Source organism: Cibotium barometz, chromosome 48, assembly GCF_041138505.1.
Source record: "Cibotium barometz isolate CiBa-2024 chromosome 48, ASM4113850v1, whole genome shotgun sequence".
NCBI lineage: Eukaryota > Viridiplantae > Streptophyta > Polypodiopsida > Cyatheales > Cibotiaceae > Cibotium > Cibotium barometz.
The window spans coordinates 6,116,971-6,134,841 of NC_141093.1; the positions used below are offsets into that span (position 1 = coordinate 6,116,971).

General features: G+C 42.5%; 1 protein-coding gene across 11 annotated transcripts in view; it reads right to left on the minus strand.

Moving 5' to 3' along the window:
• LOC147610748 (uncharacterized) overlaps positions 1-16,603 on the minus strand; it is a 71,923-nt gene extending 55,320 nt beyond the window's left edge. For 6 of the 11 annotated variants that reach the window (XM_086785278.1, XM_086785271.1, XM_086785279.1 and 3 more), the window contains exons 1-3: positions 16,402-16,603; positions 10,705-10,744; positions 10,455-10,540 (exon numbers count right to left, since the gene is read on the minus strand). In XM_086785278.1, the coding sequence (XP_086641404.1) occupies positions 10,455-10,540; positions 10,705-10,707 (89 nt within the window). In that variant the 5' untranslated portion in view covers positions 10,708-10,744; positions 16,402-16,603. The remainder of the gene's footprint in view (positions 1-10,454; positions 10,541-10,704; positions 10,745-16,401) is intronic. The other 5 variants (XM_086785274.1, XM_086785272.1, XM_086785275.1 and 2 more) reach the window with 2 other exon arrangements.
• Between the last annotated feature and the right edge of the window lie 1,268 nt (positions 16,604-17,871).

Here is a 17,871-nt window from a genome sequence, read left to right on the forward strand (position 1 = left end):
CTATGGGCTGTCCATGGTTGTCCTACATATGCTTTATGCCGGGAATGCTCACTTGTGCTGAGAATTATCAGCAAATTCAGTTTATGCTATGTTTTCTTGTTTTCATATTGTATTGGAAGAAACAAGTGCAGCCAGTGGTGAATCCTAGGCACACAAAGTTGTATTGGAAGCACACTCCTTTTTGGTAATCTAACCATAAAAGGGGGGGGGGGGGGGGGGGGGTTCAGCCCATCTTCTGGCCCCTAGTGTGGTGTACTGTGCAGATTTGTCATCTTGTTTTATTTGGCATGCTTATGTGTATTTTCAGATTTCATGATTGATTAGATTTTCCGTGTTCAATTGCCCTTCCGTTTACATTAATATCAGAGCCTAGCTTTCTACACAGTTGTGCCTAATATGATGCTGGATATGGCTATACGGAGTCATTATCCATGAGAGAAGGTTGGGATTCTGAGGTAGTCCTCATCTTATTGTCGCGCCTCGAAAGAGGTTACCTTTGGTTTAAGCGGCAGTGAGCGTGTGGAAAGACTTTGTGGCCCTCGTGTCTGTGTAGGAGCACTGTTCCACCCTTGCAATCTATTCGGTATCATACTTGGGGAAACTGGTAGAGAGCGATTTCGGGGCATGGAAAATTCTTTTCTTTCTGAAAAACTAGAAGATACATTATGGCCAGCCAATCAGAACATTCTGTGGAGGACTCTTATCACCCATACTCACCGCATGCGAGAAAAAGATAGAGACAGGGATCATGTTGAAGCTTTGGCGGATAACAATCCACCGTTGTCTGCCAGGACTGAGGATCAGCAGGATATTGATGCCTTGATGAATGAGCTTGAAGAGCTCCGTGCTTTGCAAAGAGATCGTGATGTACAAAAGGTTATTGAATCAAAGTCTCATGTCAAGGCTGATGTGGTCACTTTTGATGCAATTGCCCAACAGATGGGAATCGACAAACCTCGAGAGTTGGCTATTGCTTATTTCAAAAGCCATGGCGAATGGCAACCTCGCAAGCAATCCCGTGAAGGGAACTTCAATGATGTTGTGAGAGGGCATGCAGCCTGCACTAGTGATGTGAGAGGGCATGCAAACCGCACCAGTGATGTAAGTGGGCATGCAACCCGACCAAGTGTTTTGAGGGGGCTTCTAGCCCAGGCAACAGATATGAGGGGGCATGCAGCCCGAGAAGATGATGTACATCGACATGCAGCTCATGGGGATGATAAGGGGTTTTAAGCTCATTTGAGAGATGCAGAAGATCTTCATGCATTGTCAGTGGTGTCTCCACCTTCTAGGTATGTTCCTACTCCTAAAGTTCCATCCAGAGTGGAAGGTGTTACACGGGCAATCAGCCCTAGATCTGGGCATCGTCACCATTGTAGACATGACGCGGAGGATGATGTATTAAAGCGTCAGGATGCTCGTCATAGCAAGAAGGCTAAAGAGTTCAAGTCAGGGGACAAGGACGTCAAATTCGAGAGCTATAATGGAAAGTTGGATACTACAAGACACTTGCTTTCATAAGCCAATTTGAAATAGCCTTTTGCACTGAGGAATTTACCGAGAAATCTATGCTCAGGCATGTGGGTATGCATCTTAAAGAGACTGCAAGTGATTGGTGGATGGCAAAGCTTTTGGATAGGACAGCTACCCGTACATGGAGTGCTTTCAAAGAGCAATTTTATGCCTCCATAGCTGCTATAGGAAAAAAGCGATTCTTCTCTCTCTCTTCGTTTCACTCTCTCTGCATTTCGCCCCCCTTTCCCCAGCGCCTTCTCTCTCTTCGTTTCACTCTCTCTGCATTTCGCCCCCCCCCCTCTCTCTTCGCTTCTCTCTTCCCCACCGCCTTCTCTCTCTTCGCTTCACTCTCTCTGCATTTCGCCCCCTCCCCTCTCTCTTCGCTTCTCTCTTCCCCACCGCCTTCTCTCTCTTCATTTCACTCTCTCTGCATTTCGCCCCCCTTTCCCCACCCACCCCTCCCTCTCTTCGTTTCACTCTCTCTGCATTTCGCCCCCCTTTCCCCACCGCCTTCTCTCTCTTCGTTTCACTCTCTCTGCATTTCGCCCCCCCCCTCTCTCTTCGCTTCTCTCTTCCCCACCGCCTTCTCTCTCTTCGTTTCACTCTCTCTGCATTTCGCCCCCCTTTCCCCACCCACCCCTGCGCAGGCCCCCAAGGCAGCAACATAACTCTCCCCTGCACCTGTAGCTGAGCATCTTGTAGGTCGCATTCTCTGAGTCTCCCCCAAAGGGGAGAGGGTACCCTTGAGGGGGGACTCGTTCCACCAACAGCCCTCTCCTTTATCAGCAGCAACACATGGAAAGTAAGAAGTCTTTTGCCTCAGTCACCGCTTCACGATTACCGCCCATTCCTCCACCCGTGAGCAAGCCGACACCATGGGAAGCCTACCTCATGCAAGAACTAAAGAAACTCCAGGGAGAATTAGCAGCACTGAAACACGAGACTATCAAGAAAGATGAACAAATCAACGAACTGAAAGTGCAAGTGCAAGCCATGAAGACGAAGCAAGAGGAAGCACGAGAAGGACCCATACCTACAACACTACAAACAGAAACGACAAACCATGTTTCAAAGGTAAATTCAGTTAACTCACAAGATTTTGTTAAAGAAGTCATATCAGCGGTCAAAGAAAAGGAACGAATGGAAAGTAACAAAAAGGTAATCAGAGTCGGTGGTCTTCCTCAAGGCTAGGATAGGGCAGACATAGCTCAAGAGCTTCGAGAAGACTACATATTAGATACAGATGTACTTACAGCACAACTGAGCAAAGTAGTCCCCTTCGTGGACTTAGGAGACCCTATCTCTATTATAGTAAAGGGTACACAGGCAAAAGTCTCCTATATGGACAACAATGAGAAAATAGCAGTGATGAAGCAAACAAGGTCTCTCCAAGGAACAAAGGTATGGATAGCTGATGAACTCACCCCGCTACAACTCAAGAACAAATCGGCAGAGCTGAATAAAGTTAAAGAAGCAAGAAAGAATGGCAAATGGGCAATATACAGAGGAGGACAAGCAATCATTAAAGAATTCCGTACCCCACCCCCCTCAAGAGCAAATCCATCCATGGATGAAATATAGCTATTTTTATTTTGAACCTCAATTTCGAACTAGATGCAATAGAACCCATTGTAACTTAAACTCTTAAGAGTCTTAAGAGTTCATTTTGAGTTATTTTTTTTTCAGTTTTATGCCTCTTTGGCATCGATACCCAGAGTGGAATGTAAATGGATGTACCTGATCTGTCCCATAGGTCGGATTCGGCCTCCCGTGGACGTTAATATAACTTTCTTTTCTTCTTTCTTTCTCTCTATTGAAGCAAGCGACCACTTCTGGCCTCTCTACAAGGCTGGTCGACTGCTGTACAGCAGGTTTCTGGGCTGAGTTTTCATGCTCCGAAGGCTCGGTATTCAAGGCAAACAACAGGGCACCCATATTATCTCTTTGGGTGACCTGTACAGCATGTTTGTGGGCTGAAAACAGTGCTGTTCAGTCCAATTCAGCAAGGTTCTTCGCGACAGATTTGAAGGTATTGTCTGAGTTGGAAACTCTGAGACGCCAAGTTAGATGATATTGTGATGAGACTGCAACATTGAGAGCCATACAAGAAGATCCTAATGTACAAAGGGTTTTACAGTCTAAGCGAGAGTAATACAAATGGTGAGGTCTTCAAGGCCATAGCTGCCCAGTTGGGATATCCAAATCCCAAGGAACTGGCCAAATGTTATTTGCAAGAAAAAGGAGAGATGAAGAAGGATGTATCTCATCATGCCACTCATACAAACTCTAAGGAGTCTGATGATGCTTCCTCTTGTTCTTCTCATTCTCGGAGTAAGGGAGTCAGATCTGTTTCTCTTGATAGGTTACGTAGCAAGAAGAAGACCCGAGAATTTAAATCGGGAGATAAGGACATAAAGTTTGAAAATTTCCATGGAAAGATGGATACTACAAAGGCTCTTTCTTTTGTCAGGCAATTTGAGATAGCCTTTTGTGACGTAGACTTCACAGAGAAGTCTAAGCTACGACGTGTGGACATGCACTTGAAAGATACGGCCGGTGATTGGTGGATGGCAAAGTTGTTGGATGGTAGTGCAGCTCTCTCTTGGACTAACTTTAAGAGTCAGTTTTATGCACAGTTTTTGCCACCGAACTTTGCTAAGAATGTGAAGAAGGAATGGGATTGGCTTAAACAGGAAAGGGGAGAGTCTGTGCATTTATGTGGGTAAATTTTGGAAGGTGCTGCTGAAGGTAACCCCCTTCATGTCTCTTGATGTAGAAGAGAAGAAAAGAAAGTTTGAAGCTGGCTTGCACTCTGTAATACAGGACAGCCTAGAGGTGTACCCGAATCAGACTCTTCAAAAGCTCATTCATTCGGCTACTGTGACGGAACGGTTGCATGTTTTGCCCAAAAACAGGCCATTTTCAGATTCATATAAAGGCAAGAAGAGGGCTGGTTATGACCAGAAAAAGGAGAGGCAGCTCCCTAAAGGTGACCAAAAAGGTTCTTCAGATACAAAGGAAGGCTCGTCTAAGAAGCTAGGGAGTAAATTCTTTGATCATGGGCTGTCCAAACAGCAGAGGCTTGAGTATGTACGAGGTGGGAAATGTATTGGATGCGGCAGCAAGGATCACTTGTATCTTAAGTGTCCAAAGAATCCCAAGAATACAGGGGACAAAGCTGAAAAGCCTAATGTGAATGTGATTCCCGATGTTCAAGGAAATACAGGGCAGCCTGCTGTGAGCAAAACCAGATGCAAGGTGTGGGGGCAACTGAAGGATCAGCCCGCTCTTTTTCTTTTTGATGATGCATCCATAGATAACTTCATTTCTGAAGAGATGGCTACAGCTATTGGGTTAAATGTATCAGATTATGGTATGCAAATGAATGTTGATGCTGCTTTTGCTGGTAAAGGGGTTAATGTAACTCCTATCATTGGGAAACTTCGCATCCATATCCAGGGCTACCTAGATCATGAGAACTTTTTGGTTGCTCCACTCATGGGATGTGATGTATTGTTGGGAATGCCTTGGCATGCTCGTATGGAGCCGAAGAAGGACTATAAGTCCAAGAAAATTTCCTTTTTGCATAGAGATAGGAAAGTGGTCATAGATGCTTGTGCTCCAAGAAGCACCAGACCTATTGTCAATCATGTACAAATTCGCAAAGTAATGAAAAAGTCTACTTGGTTTTTGTTAGAGATGAGGTTGAACATGCTCAAACTAATGTAAATGTGGATCATTTGACGCATGAAAGATTAAAGTTTTTGCATGGTTTAAGCGATTGCTTTCGTGATGCTTTGCCTAGTCAGTTACCACTAGAGAGACCCGAGGATCATCGCACTTATCTAATCCCGGGTAGTTCTCCTCCTAATAGGCCACCTTATCGGGTGAGTGCCAGTCAGCAAAAGAGGAGATTATGATGCAAGTTAATGACTTGCTTGAGAAAGGGCTAGTGCCCCCTAGCTCTTCTCCCTATTGTTCACCAGTTTTATTGGTACAAAAGAAGAATGGTTCGTACCGCATGTGTGCGGATTATCGTGCCTTGAATAAAATCACGATTAAGAACAGGTTTCCTATTCCACACACAGATGATATTTTGAATAAATTGGGAGGAGCTGCTTGTTTTAGCCGCATTGATCTCAAAAGTGGCTATCATTAGATCAGGGTGACACCTCAGGATGTTCATAAGACGGCTTTCCGAACTACTTTTGGGCTATATGAGTTTTTGGTAGTGCCTTTTGGCCTTACTAGTGCTCCCACCACATTTACTCAAATGATGGACTGCATATTCAGGAAACACCGGAAGTTTACTGGCACATTCTTTGATGACATCATTGCCTTCTCAAAGAATGAGAAAGAACACAGAGAACACCTAGCGACAGTTTTTGAAGAGCTTAGACAGCATAAGCTCTACATAAATGGTAAGAAGAGTGAATTCTTCTTATCTGAGATTCATTATCTTGGTCATATTGTATCCAAGGATGGGGTACGCATGGATCCAAGCAAAATACAGGCTATTCAGGATTGGCCGGAGTTGAAGTCGGTTCACCAAGTCAAAAGTTTTCTTGGATTATGTGCATATTATAGGAGGTTTATCAGACACTTCTCTGAGATTGCCTCACCTTTGTATGATCTTACTAAGAAGAAAGATGTCTTTACATGGAATGATGTCGAGAAGGAAGCTTTCCATAAGCTGAAAACTTGTATCATATCAGGACCGGTATTGATTATTCCGGATTTACGTAAACCCTTCTCGATGCATGTGGGGACAACATTGGAGCTGTTTTGAATCAGGAAAGACACGCCATAGCTTTTGAGAGCATGCGTCTTTAACATGCAGAGCTCCACTTGCAGGTTTATGAGAAAGAGCTATTGGCAGTGATTCGTGCCCTTACTGTGTGGAAGCATTATCTTCTTGGGGTTGAATTTGTTGTCAAAACGGATCACCAAAGTTTGTGGTACTTTTTGACGCAAACTAAATTATCAGAGAAGCATATGAGATGGAAAAATTTCCTCTCTATGTTTCATTTTCAGATTTTGCATACACCTGGTAAAAAGAATGTAGTGGCAGATGCTCTTTCTAGAAGGCCACACGTACATGCTATCATTGTTGCCTATCATCAGGATCTTTCCGATATGCGAAATTCGTATGATATAGATGATGATTTTCAACTTGTATGGGCTGATTTACAACAGGGCATTTCAGCCCCGAACTATTGCATACAAGATGGATATTTAATGATGCAAAATCGCTTGTGTGTGCATAAGGATTTACGGGTTAAGGTGATGGATGAATGCCATGCACCGCCGTATGCAGGGCATAGAGGAATTCTTGCCACTACGCAAGCTTTGGAGAGGTACTTTTTCTAGCCAAACATGCGCAAAGACATAGATGTTTATGTGCTCGAATGTATGCAGTTTGATAGGCATAAGGCACCCGGTTTGCTTCAACCGTCGCCTATTCCGGATCAGCCATGGATTTTATCATGGATTTGCCAAAAACGCAGCAAGGAAATGATGCCATATGGACCATCATAGACAGGTTTAGCAAGCAGACTCATTTCATTCCTGTACGAAAGAATATTAAGCCCGAGCACATGGCAAGGATATTCTTGGTCCAGATTTTCAAGCATCATGGTATGCCTAAAACTATTGTGGGAGATCGGGATGTAAGAACCACAAGTTTGTTTTGGCGGGCTTTATTTGATAATATGGGCACAAAGCTGAATTTTTCATCAGCTTATCATCCTCAGACAGATGGGCAAAGTGAAATTAGAAATTCAGCTGTACTTGATTTGCTCAAATGCTATGTGGCTGAGCAGAAATCAGATTGGGAGAAGTATTTGCCTCTTGTGGAGTTTGCTTATAGCAATATGGTGCACACCTTGATTGGGAAAGCACCCTTTGAGATTGTTTATGTCAGGGTGGTGCTTCCACCTATCCTTCGAACGACGGATGAAATCTTTGTTGTGGATGAGTATGTTAGAGATCTGGATACAACTTTCTCACAAGTATGAACAGCCATACAAAGAACTCAAGAAAAGCATAAGAAAGCTGCAGATAAACATCGCAGACAAGTGGATTTCAAAGAGGGTGATTGGGTGCTTCTCAAGTCTGAGTACGCACGCCTTCGGAAGCAACCTCGCAACAAAGGCAACTGTCCAAAGCTGTCTCCGGGCCATTCCAGGTATTGGAACGGATTAATGAGGTGGCTTTCAAGCTTGCTTTGCCTGAACATTGGCGCATACATAATGCTTTTCATGTTAGCCTCCTCAAGAAATATGTGGGTCCTGAGCCGCTTGAGCCGATTATTGAGGACCAGCCCGAAATTGATGAGCTTGAAGAAGTGCTTCAACTGGAACAGATTGTGCTTCATAAGGAACGGAAAGCTATTGGTGGCTGGCTTATCTGGCAAGTTCCTTGTGAAGTTTAGAAACTACCCTGCTCCAGATGCGAAATGGGTAGCTAAAGACTACTTCAAGGATTATCCGGATCTTCTACACGTTTATTTAGCCGCATTTCAATTGCAGACAACTGATTAGAAGCCAAGGACATGTCATATTTTTGACTATGCACATGTGGAGGAACATCACGGAAGGGTAGGTATAGACCCTAGTGTGTATTCCAGGCATGGTTTAGTACATGTGGAAGGACTCCATGGAAGGATTGAGATCCTGGTGTGAGCTCCTAGCATGATTGGTTACATATGGAAGGGCTCCATGGAAGGATTGATATCCTGGTGTGAGTTCCTGGCATGACTCAGTACATGTGGAAGGGCTTCATGGAAGGGTGGATACCCTAGTGGGAGCTCCTGGCATGCTGATGAAGTCTCATGGAAGGGTAGACACCTTGGTGAGCATTCTTTATACCTGTATAGGCGGTGCCCGAGAATGGTTTGGTACAAGATGAATAAGTTAGGAGATGGAATCCAAAATATTATGCATTAAGCATTTGCGTGTGTTTTGACATGCATGAATGACTTGTCTTGACTACCTGGGCGATGCTTGGTATTTCTACTTGTGATTGTCCATGGGCTCTGGGGACGCCTGGAAACCCTGTGGACACGTGTGTGCACACCTATGCAACTAAGGCAGTGGTCTTATGTGTTTTGCAGGTGGTAAGTGATCCCAAATCCAATTTACAGCTTATATTTTTATGAGTATAGGTGTTCACATACACTTAAATTTGGGCAGACAAATTATAAAGTGTTCACATACGCTTAAGTTTGGGTGCACAATTTTTTAAGTGTTCACATCAAAAGGACCAGTTTTAAATAAAACTTGGCCTTTACTCAAAGTGGGCAGCCCATCTAGCCAAAAAATCTCCACAAGTTGCTAATTTGGGGGAGAAGGGCCAAAATCAGCTAGGCATCCCCCTTTCCAGCTGTTTTTGGCAGTGGAACATCCTGGGCTTGAGACAGTTGTCAGTGGAGCATGCAAAAGAACTTGGGACAGCTAGTCAACTATGGATAGGGCTGCTGTATGGCTGGTTGCTTGCCTCCATAGCTGCTACAGGAAAAAAAGCGATTCTTCTCTCTCTCTCTTGAAGCAGGCAACCACTTCTAGCCTCTCTACAGGGCTAGTCGACTGCTGTACAGCAGGTTTCTGGGCCGAGTTTTCATGCTCCGAAGGCTTGGTATTCAAGGCAAACAACAGGGCACCCGTATCATCTCTTTGGGTGACGTGTACAGCATGTTTGTGGGCTGAAAACAGTGCTGTTCAGTCCAATTCAGCAACATTCTTCGAGACAGATTTGAAGGCAAACAATCTCTAAACCTACGGGAAGCCTCTGGCTCTAAGGGTGGAATCTTTGGGTGGCCAGAGCCAAGGTTTTCATGGCTGGTTATTCGGGACAGCACCACTGCTAGAGGGTGTGATCACGTACTAGAGTGTGGTTGTGCCCAAGGAACTCTTGGAAGCTTGAGCTTGAGGACTCAAGCAATTGTTTGATTTGTTTTCATCTTATTCTGGATGTATCTGCTGCCAGTTTGAAGAGTGTTCACTCTCTGGCACCCGTTCTCTTGCACTAGAACACTCTGCTGGTAATAAAGATACCTCGGCGGGGGGGGGGGGGGGGGGGGGGGGGGGGGGGGGGGGGCGCGCGGGGCGCTAGCCCAACTTCAGCCCCTAGTCTTGTGTTTTTGTGCAGGGTTTCATATTGTTGTTTCAGTGGTATCAAAGTAAGATGATGATGTTGTCAGATGCTATGTTTGATGCCATGATGTTATGTATGGGATAAGGTTTTCTGTGCACACGCTTTCGTATTTGTGACAACGAAGTTGTTGACGAGCGCTGGCAAGCTGTTACGATCATCTTTTTTTTTTATTGTTTGCACACGGCTAGTGGGCTTGTCGGGCTGATCGGCTAGTACTGGGCTAGTTGGGCTGACCTATGTGGATTTGAAGGCATATTGACTGGAGCACTCTCTCCCCTTCTTCCATTCAACCCTTGCTAAGGCTGATTTTAGAGTTAGGACTAGTTGATGTTTAGGGTTAGGGTTTTCTGGTTTTAGGATTAGAGTTTGGTTGTGGGCATCCTACATGTTGGAGTTTGTTTGCTCTAATACCACTGTGAAATACTTAAGTAAACATGAGGCAAAGAGCGGAAAGCTGTGTTGTTGCATTGAGACACAAGACTAGGGGGCGCTAGCCCAACTTCAGCCCCTAGTCTTGTGTTTTTGTGCAGGGTTTCATATTGTTGTTTCAGTGGTATCAAAGTAAGATGATGATGTTGTCAGATGCTATGTTTGATGCCATGATGTTATGTATGGGATAAGGTTTTCTGTGCACACGCTTTCGTATTTGTGACAAACGAAGTTGTTGACGAGCGCTGGCAAGCTGTTACGATCATCTTTTTTTTTTATTGTTTGCACACGGCTAGTGGGCTTGTCGGGCTGATCGGCTAGTACTGCGTGACACTTTTTTTATTACACACACACACCTCCTTATGTCCTCTGAAGAATCACATTCATCCAAGATGCTGACGATTTGGTCCTCTGAGAGATCACGCCAATGCAGTGCTTTAGCCTGCATTTAAAAAATGGCACAGTAAACCCTCATGTCTAATTAAGCTGCCTTGTCAATACAATATAACTAATTTGTCTTTATTTAGCATTTTGCGTGCCAATAATTCATACACATATGGTGAAATAAATACATGTTCAACTAATGTAGTGACAGAAAAAGCATACCATGTCTGATATAAATAGATAATCAAAGCATATCCTTTTCCTGCAACAACCACAAAATAAGAATGTACGTAAATGCTTTACTTGAATCTCTCTTAGAGATTCAAATAAAGTATCTGTTGAAAAGGTGATAAGTTTTAGACTAGATTCAAGTAAATGCTTTACTTGAATCTCTCTTAGAGATTCGAGCAAATAAAGTTCTGTTGAAAAGGTGAAAAGTTTTAGACTAGTTCCTAGGAGGGGACGAGCATTTTCTGAGCGAAATCTTCCGAGCGTCCGAGCGAAGGAAAAACAAAGCTTCCAACTATGCAAAAATATGACAAAAATGGATCAGAAGAAAGCATAGTTTCACTTAGAAATATGAAAAGTATTATAGGAATGCCTATTTTATACACGACTATTTATGTGAATCTTTGGGAATGGTGAGAACATAATGGGATGGCTTTTGAAGAAACCCACATGTAGAGTAGACTTCTCTATGAAAATTCCCTTATGATCCTTCTTACAACTTTTTACTTAATAGGGGGTGACATTGAAAAACCTCTCTCAACCTATCTTCATGAAAGGGTTTCTCCAAAGAAAACTCATTGAAGCAAGCCATCAAGGTAGTTTCTCCAGCGAAACCCCTTTGAACAAGGTCTTTCAAGGTAGTTTCGCTGGCGAAACTACCTTGGACAGCACTTTTAAAAGTGACATAACTTTCACATCCAATGTCCAAATATAGTCATTCAGCCACTCAAATTGATCGAAAAACCCCATTTGAGCACATCTATGGGGTTATATTTTGGAAAACCTTGCATATATAGCATTAAATATTACATGTATTTTATGAGAGTGATATATGAGCCCAAGTTAATACTTATTTACGATAATTTAAACTTCTGTAGAAACATGTCCATAAATATCTTGTTATTAATACTATAAAAACACTTGAAAGATATTGTCATATGATATGTTTAATAAGTAATTATTTATGTATAATATTATTATATTGAGAGTGATTATGAGGGACGTTTCTTAAATGAATTATTTTTCAATACTTTTTTAAGGTAATAACAACGGTACAAAGGGATGTCTATCTATCTTACAATCTCTCTCTCTCTCTCTCTCTCTCTCTCTCTCTCTCGTTTGTCACCACATGTAGTTTCAAAGAGAACTATAGTTGGGTGTTGGTCTTATTTTTCTCGCTCGAAAGAATCTTGCTCGTAATTTTTTGCTCATAACATTGACGTACCCGAACGCAGTATTTGTTTTCAAGGAAATAAATTTTCATTAAGTACAAGAAAGTCAGAAATGGCAAGGAGCTGAAGCGCTCTGCCCCTGCCCCTTCCTGCCCTACTTCTGGCCCATTGCCATCCCTCCTCCCGTCTCCACCATTCCACTTCACTCCCCACCACTCTCAGTTCTCCCCACCACTTCCTCTTCCTTGCGCAAGACCTTCAAGCCCAGTGTTGCTGCTGTCGAACCCTTCCTGCTGCAGCTACCCTGTGGCCAGGCTCATACACCGTTCCAGTGGTCAGTCAGTTCCCCCAACTCCCTGGCTCCAGTTGGAGCATCAGTGGCACAGATTCGCTTCTTTTTTATATTTTCTTCTTCCCTCCTCTCTCCTCAGCCTCTCCTTACCCTTCTCCCTTGTCTGCAAGTGCCAAGTCACAGCATTTAGTGGAACGGTATGAAGAAGTCCACCTTAGACGCTCAACAGGTTTAGGCTTATGATTGAAATCCTTATAGGCCTGCTCAAATTTACACTTATTAATGCACAATCCTCCATAGGGGACTATATTTGGATGCGGCACTGGTGTTGTGTGGTGTTTAAAGCTGGGGGTTTGGATCCGGCACTAGTGTTATGAGGTATTTTAAGCTGGGGGTTTGTGTGGACATTTGCTAACTCAATGTAGGCCGTTGCAATGGAAGCATTAAAGCAGTTGCCTTTATGCCACGTTGTTCATGTCTCTCAATAAGATGCCAATGAACCACTCATGGGGAAAAGCCGCATCAATCTGCTCAATCCGTCTCTGATTCCCCCTCAGGTGCTGGGTGGAGGCAACTTGTGTCCACTAACCAACTGCCACGTGCACCTGGGCCTGTAAAATCCCTGTGCATGCTACCCACAGGCCTGTGCGCCTGCTATAGGGTTGTACATGGAGGTGTGTCAACCACATATACCATGAGTTCCGTCAACTCTAAACATAGGAAACCCTGTCACAAGTCCTTTTGGACTGCATGGTTTTCCACCTTTCCACACACACATGTCCAATCCTCTTATGCAAAATCTCCAGCTCAGAGATTACACCTGCGCCATTAGAGAACATAGATGCCTTAATCTCAGACACACTCACATCCAATGTGAACAACCTGTCATTCTTCTTAGCCTTCATGATGATAAGCAAAGCAACCATTCTTGTTGAATCTAACCTTCAAGCCTTGATCAACCATTTGTCCCACTGACACAAGGTTCTTTGTGATGGTTGGCACATGCAATACATCACTTAAATGTTTCACTTTTCTATCCTGCAACTTCAAGGGTCCATTCCCAACATGTATAATAGAATGGGCAGCGCTATCACGTGTCAATACATAGCATGCACTGGTCATGGGGTTCAACTCATGAAACCACTCTCCATGTCATGTCATATGATTGGACCTGAATCCATATACCATACATCATCTGAAGATACATCCACTAAGGCGGATCCCATGCTATGAGTGATAGCAAACAAGCGCTCCTCCTAATTGTCCTTACTACTAGTAGATGCATAGTTGCTTTATAACTTACCATTCTTCGTGTCCTCTTTCTTCTTCCAACAATCCTTTTGCATGTGACCCTATTTACCACAATAGAATTATATTAAATTTGAGTCCCTTAGCTGATTTTGCTAAGAATCTCCACTCTAGAGATACCCTTTGTTGCATTTTTTTTTAGCCTCACGAGCATGTTATTGTGTGAGCATTGCATGCATGTATGTGTTTTGTGTCCAGATGTGTCCATTTACTACCCTTATGTGCACCTCGCATAATATTTATCTCACTTGATCTTGGCCAAATGAAAAATGTGTGCAAACTCCAATGAAAGAAGACAAGGATGCTAATGAAGAAAAAGAGATAACAGGGTTCTTTGCAACCAAGATAGGGAAATAGTAAGCCATCACTACTAAGAAATAAAGGCTTAAGGGAGTACTGAAAACATTTCCATGTAAGTCATTAGCTATTAAACCTCAACTCCCATAGCATAGCATGACCCACGATTATTTGGGAGGAGAACCACGTGAATGATTAATTCAACTCAAGCATGGGAACTACCCCTTGTAAATCTTTAGCCTAGGCAACAATGTGGACATCAAATAAATTAGCTATTATGAAGGTTATTAACCTTAGTCAAATGAAGAGATGTGTTGAAACACCACCCGGGACGCAGCTTTTGATTTGGGGGCACATCTTTTAGGAAGAAACGGCTGTGTACGTAAAGGAAAAAGAAGTGCGGCTAGTAATGAAAAAAAAAAAAAGAGGAGAGTCACCTGCAGCCATGAGCGCATGTAGGAGGGGTTGCCGACTACAAAACAAAAAAAGGAGACCGTACAAAATGGAAAGCCACGTGCGTCTATGCCTCAAACAACTATCACAACATAGGGGACAAGGAGCAAGAAGGTTGTAGAGCAAAGAGGCGAAGCAATGAATATAACTTCGAGAAGAAGGAATAATCGCCTCTTGCGCATGCATGCATAGCCGCCATTGCGTAGAATAAAGAAACAGAGTCATCTACCTATTGAAGCGTAGAGAAAAGAAGCGTTCCATGAGTAACCAAGAAAATCACATGAAGATCTAAAAGCAAGAGCATTCAAAAGAAGAAAAGACAAAGCGACATCAAAACCAAAGTCTCCATCAAGAGCATCCTCGACACTGACATCAAAGCTAAACGGAAGAAATAAGTACCAGTGTTGAATTTTGAGCATTTGAAATAATAACTTAAATCATCTCTTTAATTAGCATTTGTAACATAATCATTGTACAAGACTACTGGATAACCCATCAATAACATATCAATTCTCACATTGCAATCATCTACAATCTTACCCTCTCTTGTAATTACATTGTTGAATATAACATTGTGCATTAATTTCACCATCATTTCCAGATTAAGAGATTTGCCTAATCAAACACATAATGCATACATTTTGGCTAGCATAGTTTTTCTTACATATTACACTATTGTTTCGCTCCATTACATAGTGTCAGAAAATTATGTATCAGAGACGCACACTCCAACCATAGGTCCTTTTCTTGTCGGGCTTTGTTTTAGTAGTCGAGTATAGCCATCATTTGAGCAGTTTTCTTTGCTCGGTGTTCTTGGGCTTGGGTTTAGTTTCAAACCTTAGGCTCCAGGATATTTCTTGACACCCTTACCTCTAGATCCATATCCACCTACACCCTCTGCAATAACTAGTTTTATGTTGTGGTGGTGGTGGTGGTGGTGGTGGTTGTCGTTGGCCTTGCTAATGGCCAACAAAAACTCCCTCTTTGGTTTAGAACTAGTTTTTTTTTTGTTGTGGTGGTGGTGGTTCTTGTTGGCCTTGCTAATGGCCAACAAAAACTCCCTCTTTGGTTTAGAACCAGTTTTATGTTGTTGTGGTGGTGGTAGTGGTTATTGTTGGCCTTGCTAATGGCCTCAAAAGCTCCCTCTTTGATTTAGAAGAACCGTTGTCAAAGATCTCAAACCTAGCTCTAAATCAATGTAGGCCATGCTGGAGGTCTTTGGGGATATAAAAGGCTATTGTATAATTCCTTGCCAAAAAGTGTCCAGCCAATTGAGTGGCAGCAGTCCCTATCCTTGCAAGAAAGAGATGTTCTCTACGACTGCTCAATCCAAGCCTCTACTCTCCCTCCGAGTCTCCATTGCTCTCATGAATCTCCCAAGTTTGGAATGTCCTTGTAGAAAGCCTTTCACATGCCATATGTCTACTATGGGAGGTTGACATGAAGGATCACATGTGTATTGTCCAAGAGACTAGGTATCATCGCCTCACCAATAGCCAACTCATAACCAAAATTTTGCCTAAGCCAGCTATGGCTGCCTCATACGACTGGTCATTTGTCCAAGTGAAGCAAGACTAGGCAAGAAGCCTCTCGCCGCCATGCTTACCCCCTTGCCCCACCTGATCATCAGGAAATGTGTGTTTAGGGGCTGTTTTATAGACATCCTTAAACTTTACCCTTTCCATTTTCATTATCATGCTTGTTCTTACCATGCATCATGAACGAGGCAATGTAGAGAAATCTAATGGAGGTCTAAAATAAAATGCCATGAATGATACTACCTATCAGAAAATGCATACATGGCCGTGGCAAAGCCACAACAGGATGGATATGAACCTATTCAAATGTGCCAAAGTACAAGGTTTGTTTCAACTAGGAACAAAATCATTTGAAAAGTGTCCCCTCCACAATACACACAGATTATTTGATTTTTTAAGAATAAGATAAAATCATGGCACATACTTATGGTTTATTCTGGATGCTAACATGAATTCAGTCACTCAAAAAGAAAAGAAAAACAACTACGTGTAGCAATGGTTCGTTGCATGGCACGTTGTGTGGGGGGGGGGCAGACGCAAACGTCGGTTTTTTATAACAATTCAAAAATGTTTTTTGCGTTTAAATGCTTTGAAAGTGTTTTGCGCAGGTCACACAGTGTAGAAGGGTTACCTTTGAAAACCCGAAAGTGCAGAGACCGCTTCAGTTTCCGCTTTCGATAATAGCGCAGTTACAACAGCAATGAATGGGTGGATTATTTAATCTTTCGAAATTTTGTAGCGTGCAAAAAAGAAAAAATAAAAAGAGGCACCAAAACGTTTTTGGTGAATCTATCTATCTATCTAATCTACCTATCTACTTCTCTCTATCTATCTATCTACTAACTATCTATTTCTATTGTATATTCAGACAAATATTTGTATTTGTATTGTATATTCAGACAAATATTTGTATTGTATAGAAGTTCCCCACGGCCACCCCCTCCCTCTCTTCCTTCTCTCTCCCTCCCTTTACTCGTCAAATGAGTCGTTTATGGCTTTTTATAGAGAATTGTGAGACCTTAAATAGAAAGGGTATGGGTGAGTGCATGGAAATAGAAAGCATATGGGAGGTAATCATTTCATTGCCTTAAATAGAACTAGTTGAGAACCCGTGCTTCGCACCTGTTTTGAGGCTTCTAAAATCAAATTCTACCCAAACCTCCTTCCAGAATCTCCAAATTTTTTCCACGTGGCAGCTTTGTGAGACTCTTCCTTAAGATAATATAGGGGGTAATCATTTCATTGCCTTGAATAGAGAGGACATGGAGGGCTAAATGCATGCAAATAGCAAGCATATGGAGGGTCATCATTTCATTGACTTTTTCAAGCCATACTAAAATGGAACCTTAGAAAAAACACTAATCTCACATAATATATTTAATGGAAATGCAAAAAACATTTTGTATTAAGCACAAGTTTTTCCCCTACCACTTCTAGCTCTCTCTAGCCATCCTAGTGCTCTACTCCTCCTCTAGCCATATGAGAGCAATGTACAAGGGCAACAGTCTGTACCTTAGCAACAGATACACATGCCTTTACATGCAAGAAACACAACGGTCGTTGACTATCTTCTTCTCTCTAAAAGCAGCATATATGGCCATGATCTATGGATTTTCTTTAAAGCCATGAATACCGAAATTTGATCACCAAACATTAAGGTTGGGATTGTTTGGGAAATAGATGGTGGTCAAAAGAAACCGATAGTCCGCAATCGTAATGATATATAAGACTCACTATGGACTTCAGCAAAGCCTAACTCACCTTCTCCCCGCTTATAGAAAGTTTATGAAGCTTATTAGGGGAAATCTTGAAGGATACCATATGAGAAATTTTCAAAATGGAAAATCTTCAAGGATATCAAATGGGATTGCTTAGAAAAATGTTTTCCTCATAAATCCCACTTGAGAGGAAACAAATGTTTCAAGTGTACTTACAAAAAATGATTTGATATAAAATGCCAAAATGCACGACAAGAAGTGATCAATCTTGATTCATATATGGAGGTAAGGAAGCTTATTAAAATGTCATAGGTTCCACACCCTTACTCGAGGAAAGAAAAGATAGCATGAAGTTGAGGAAGGGATCAACCACAGAAGCAAAA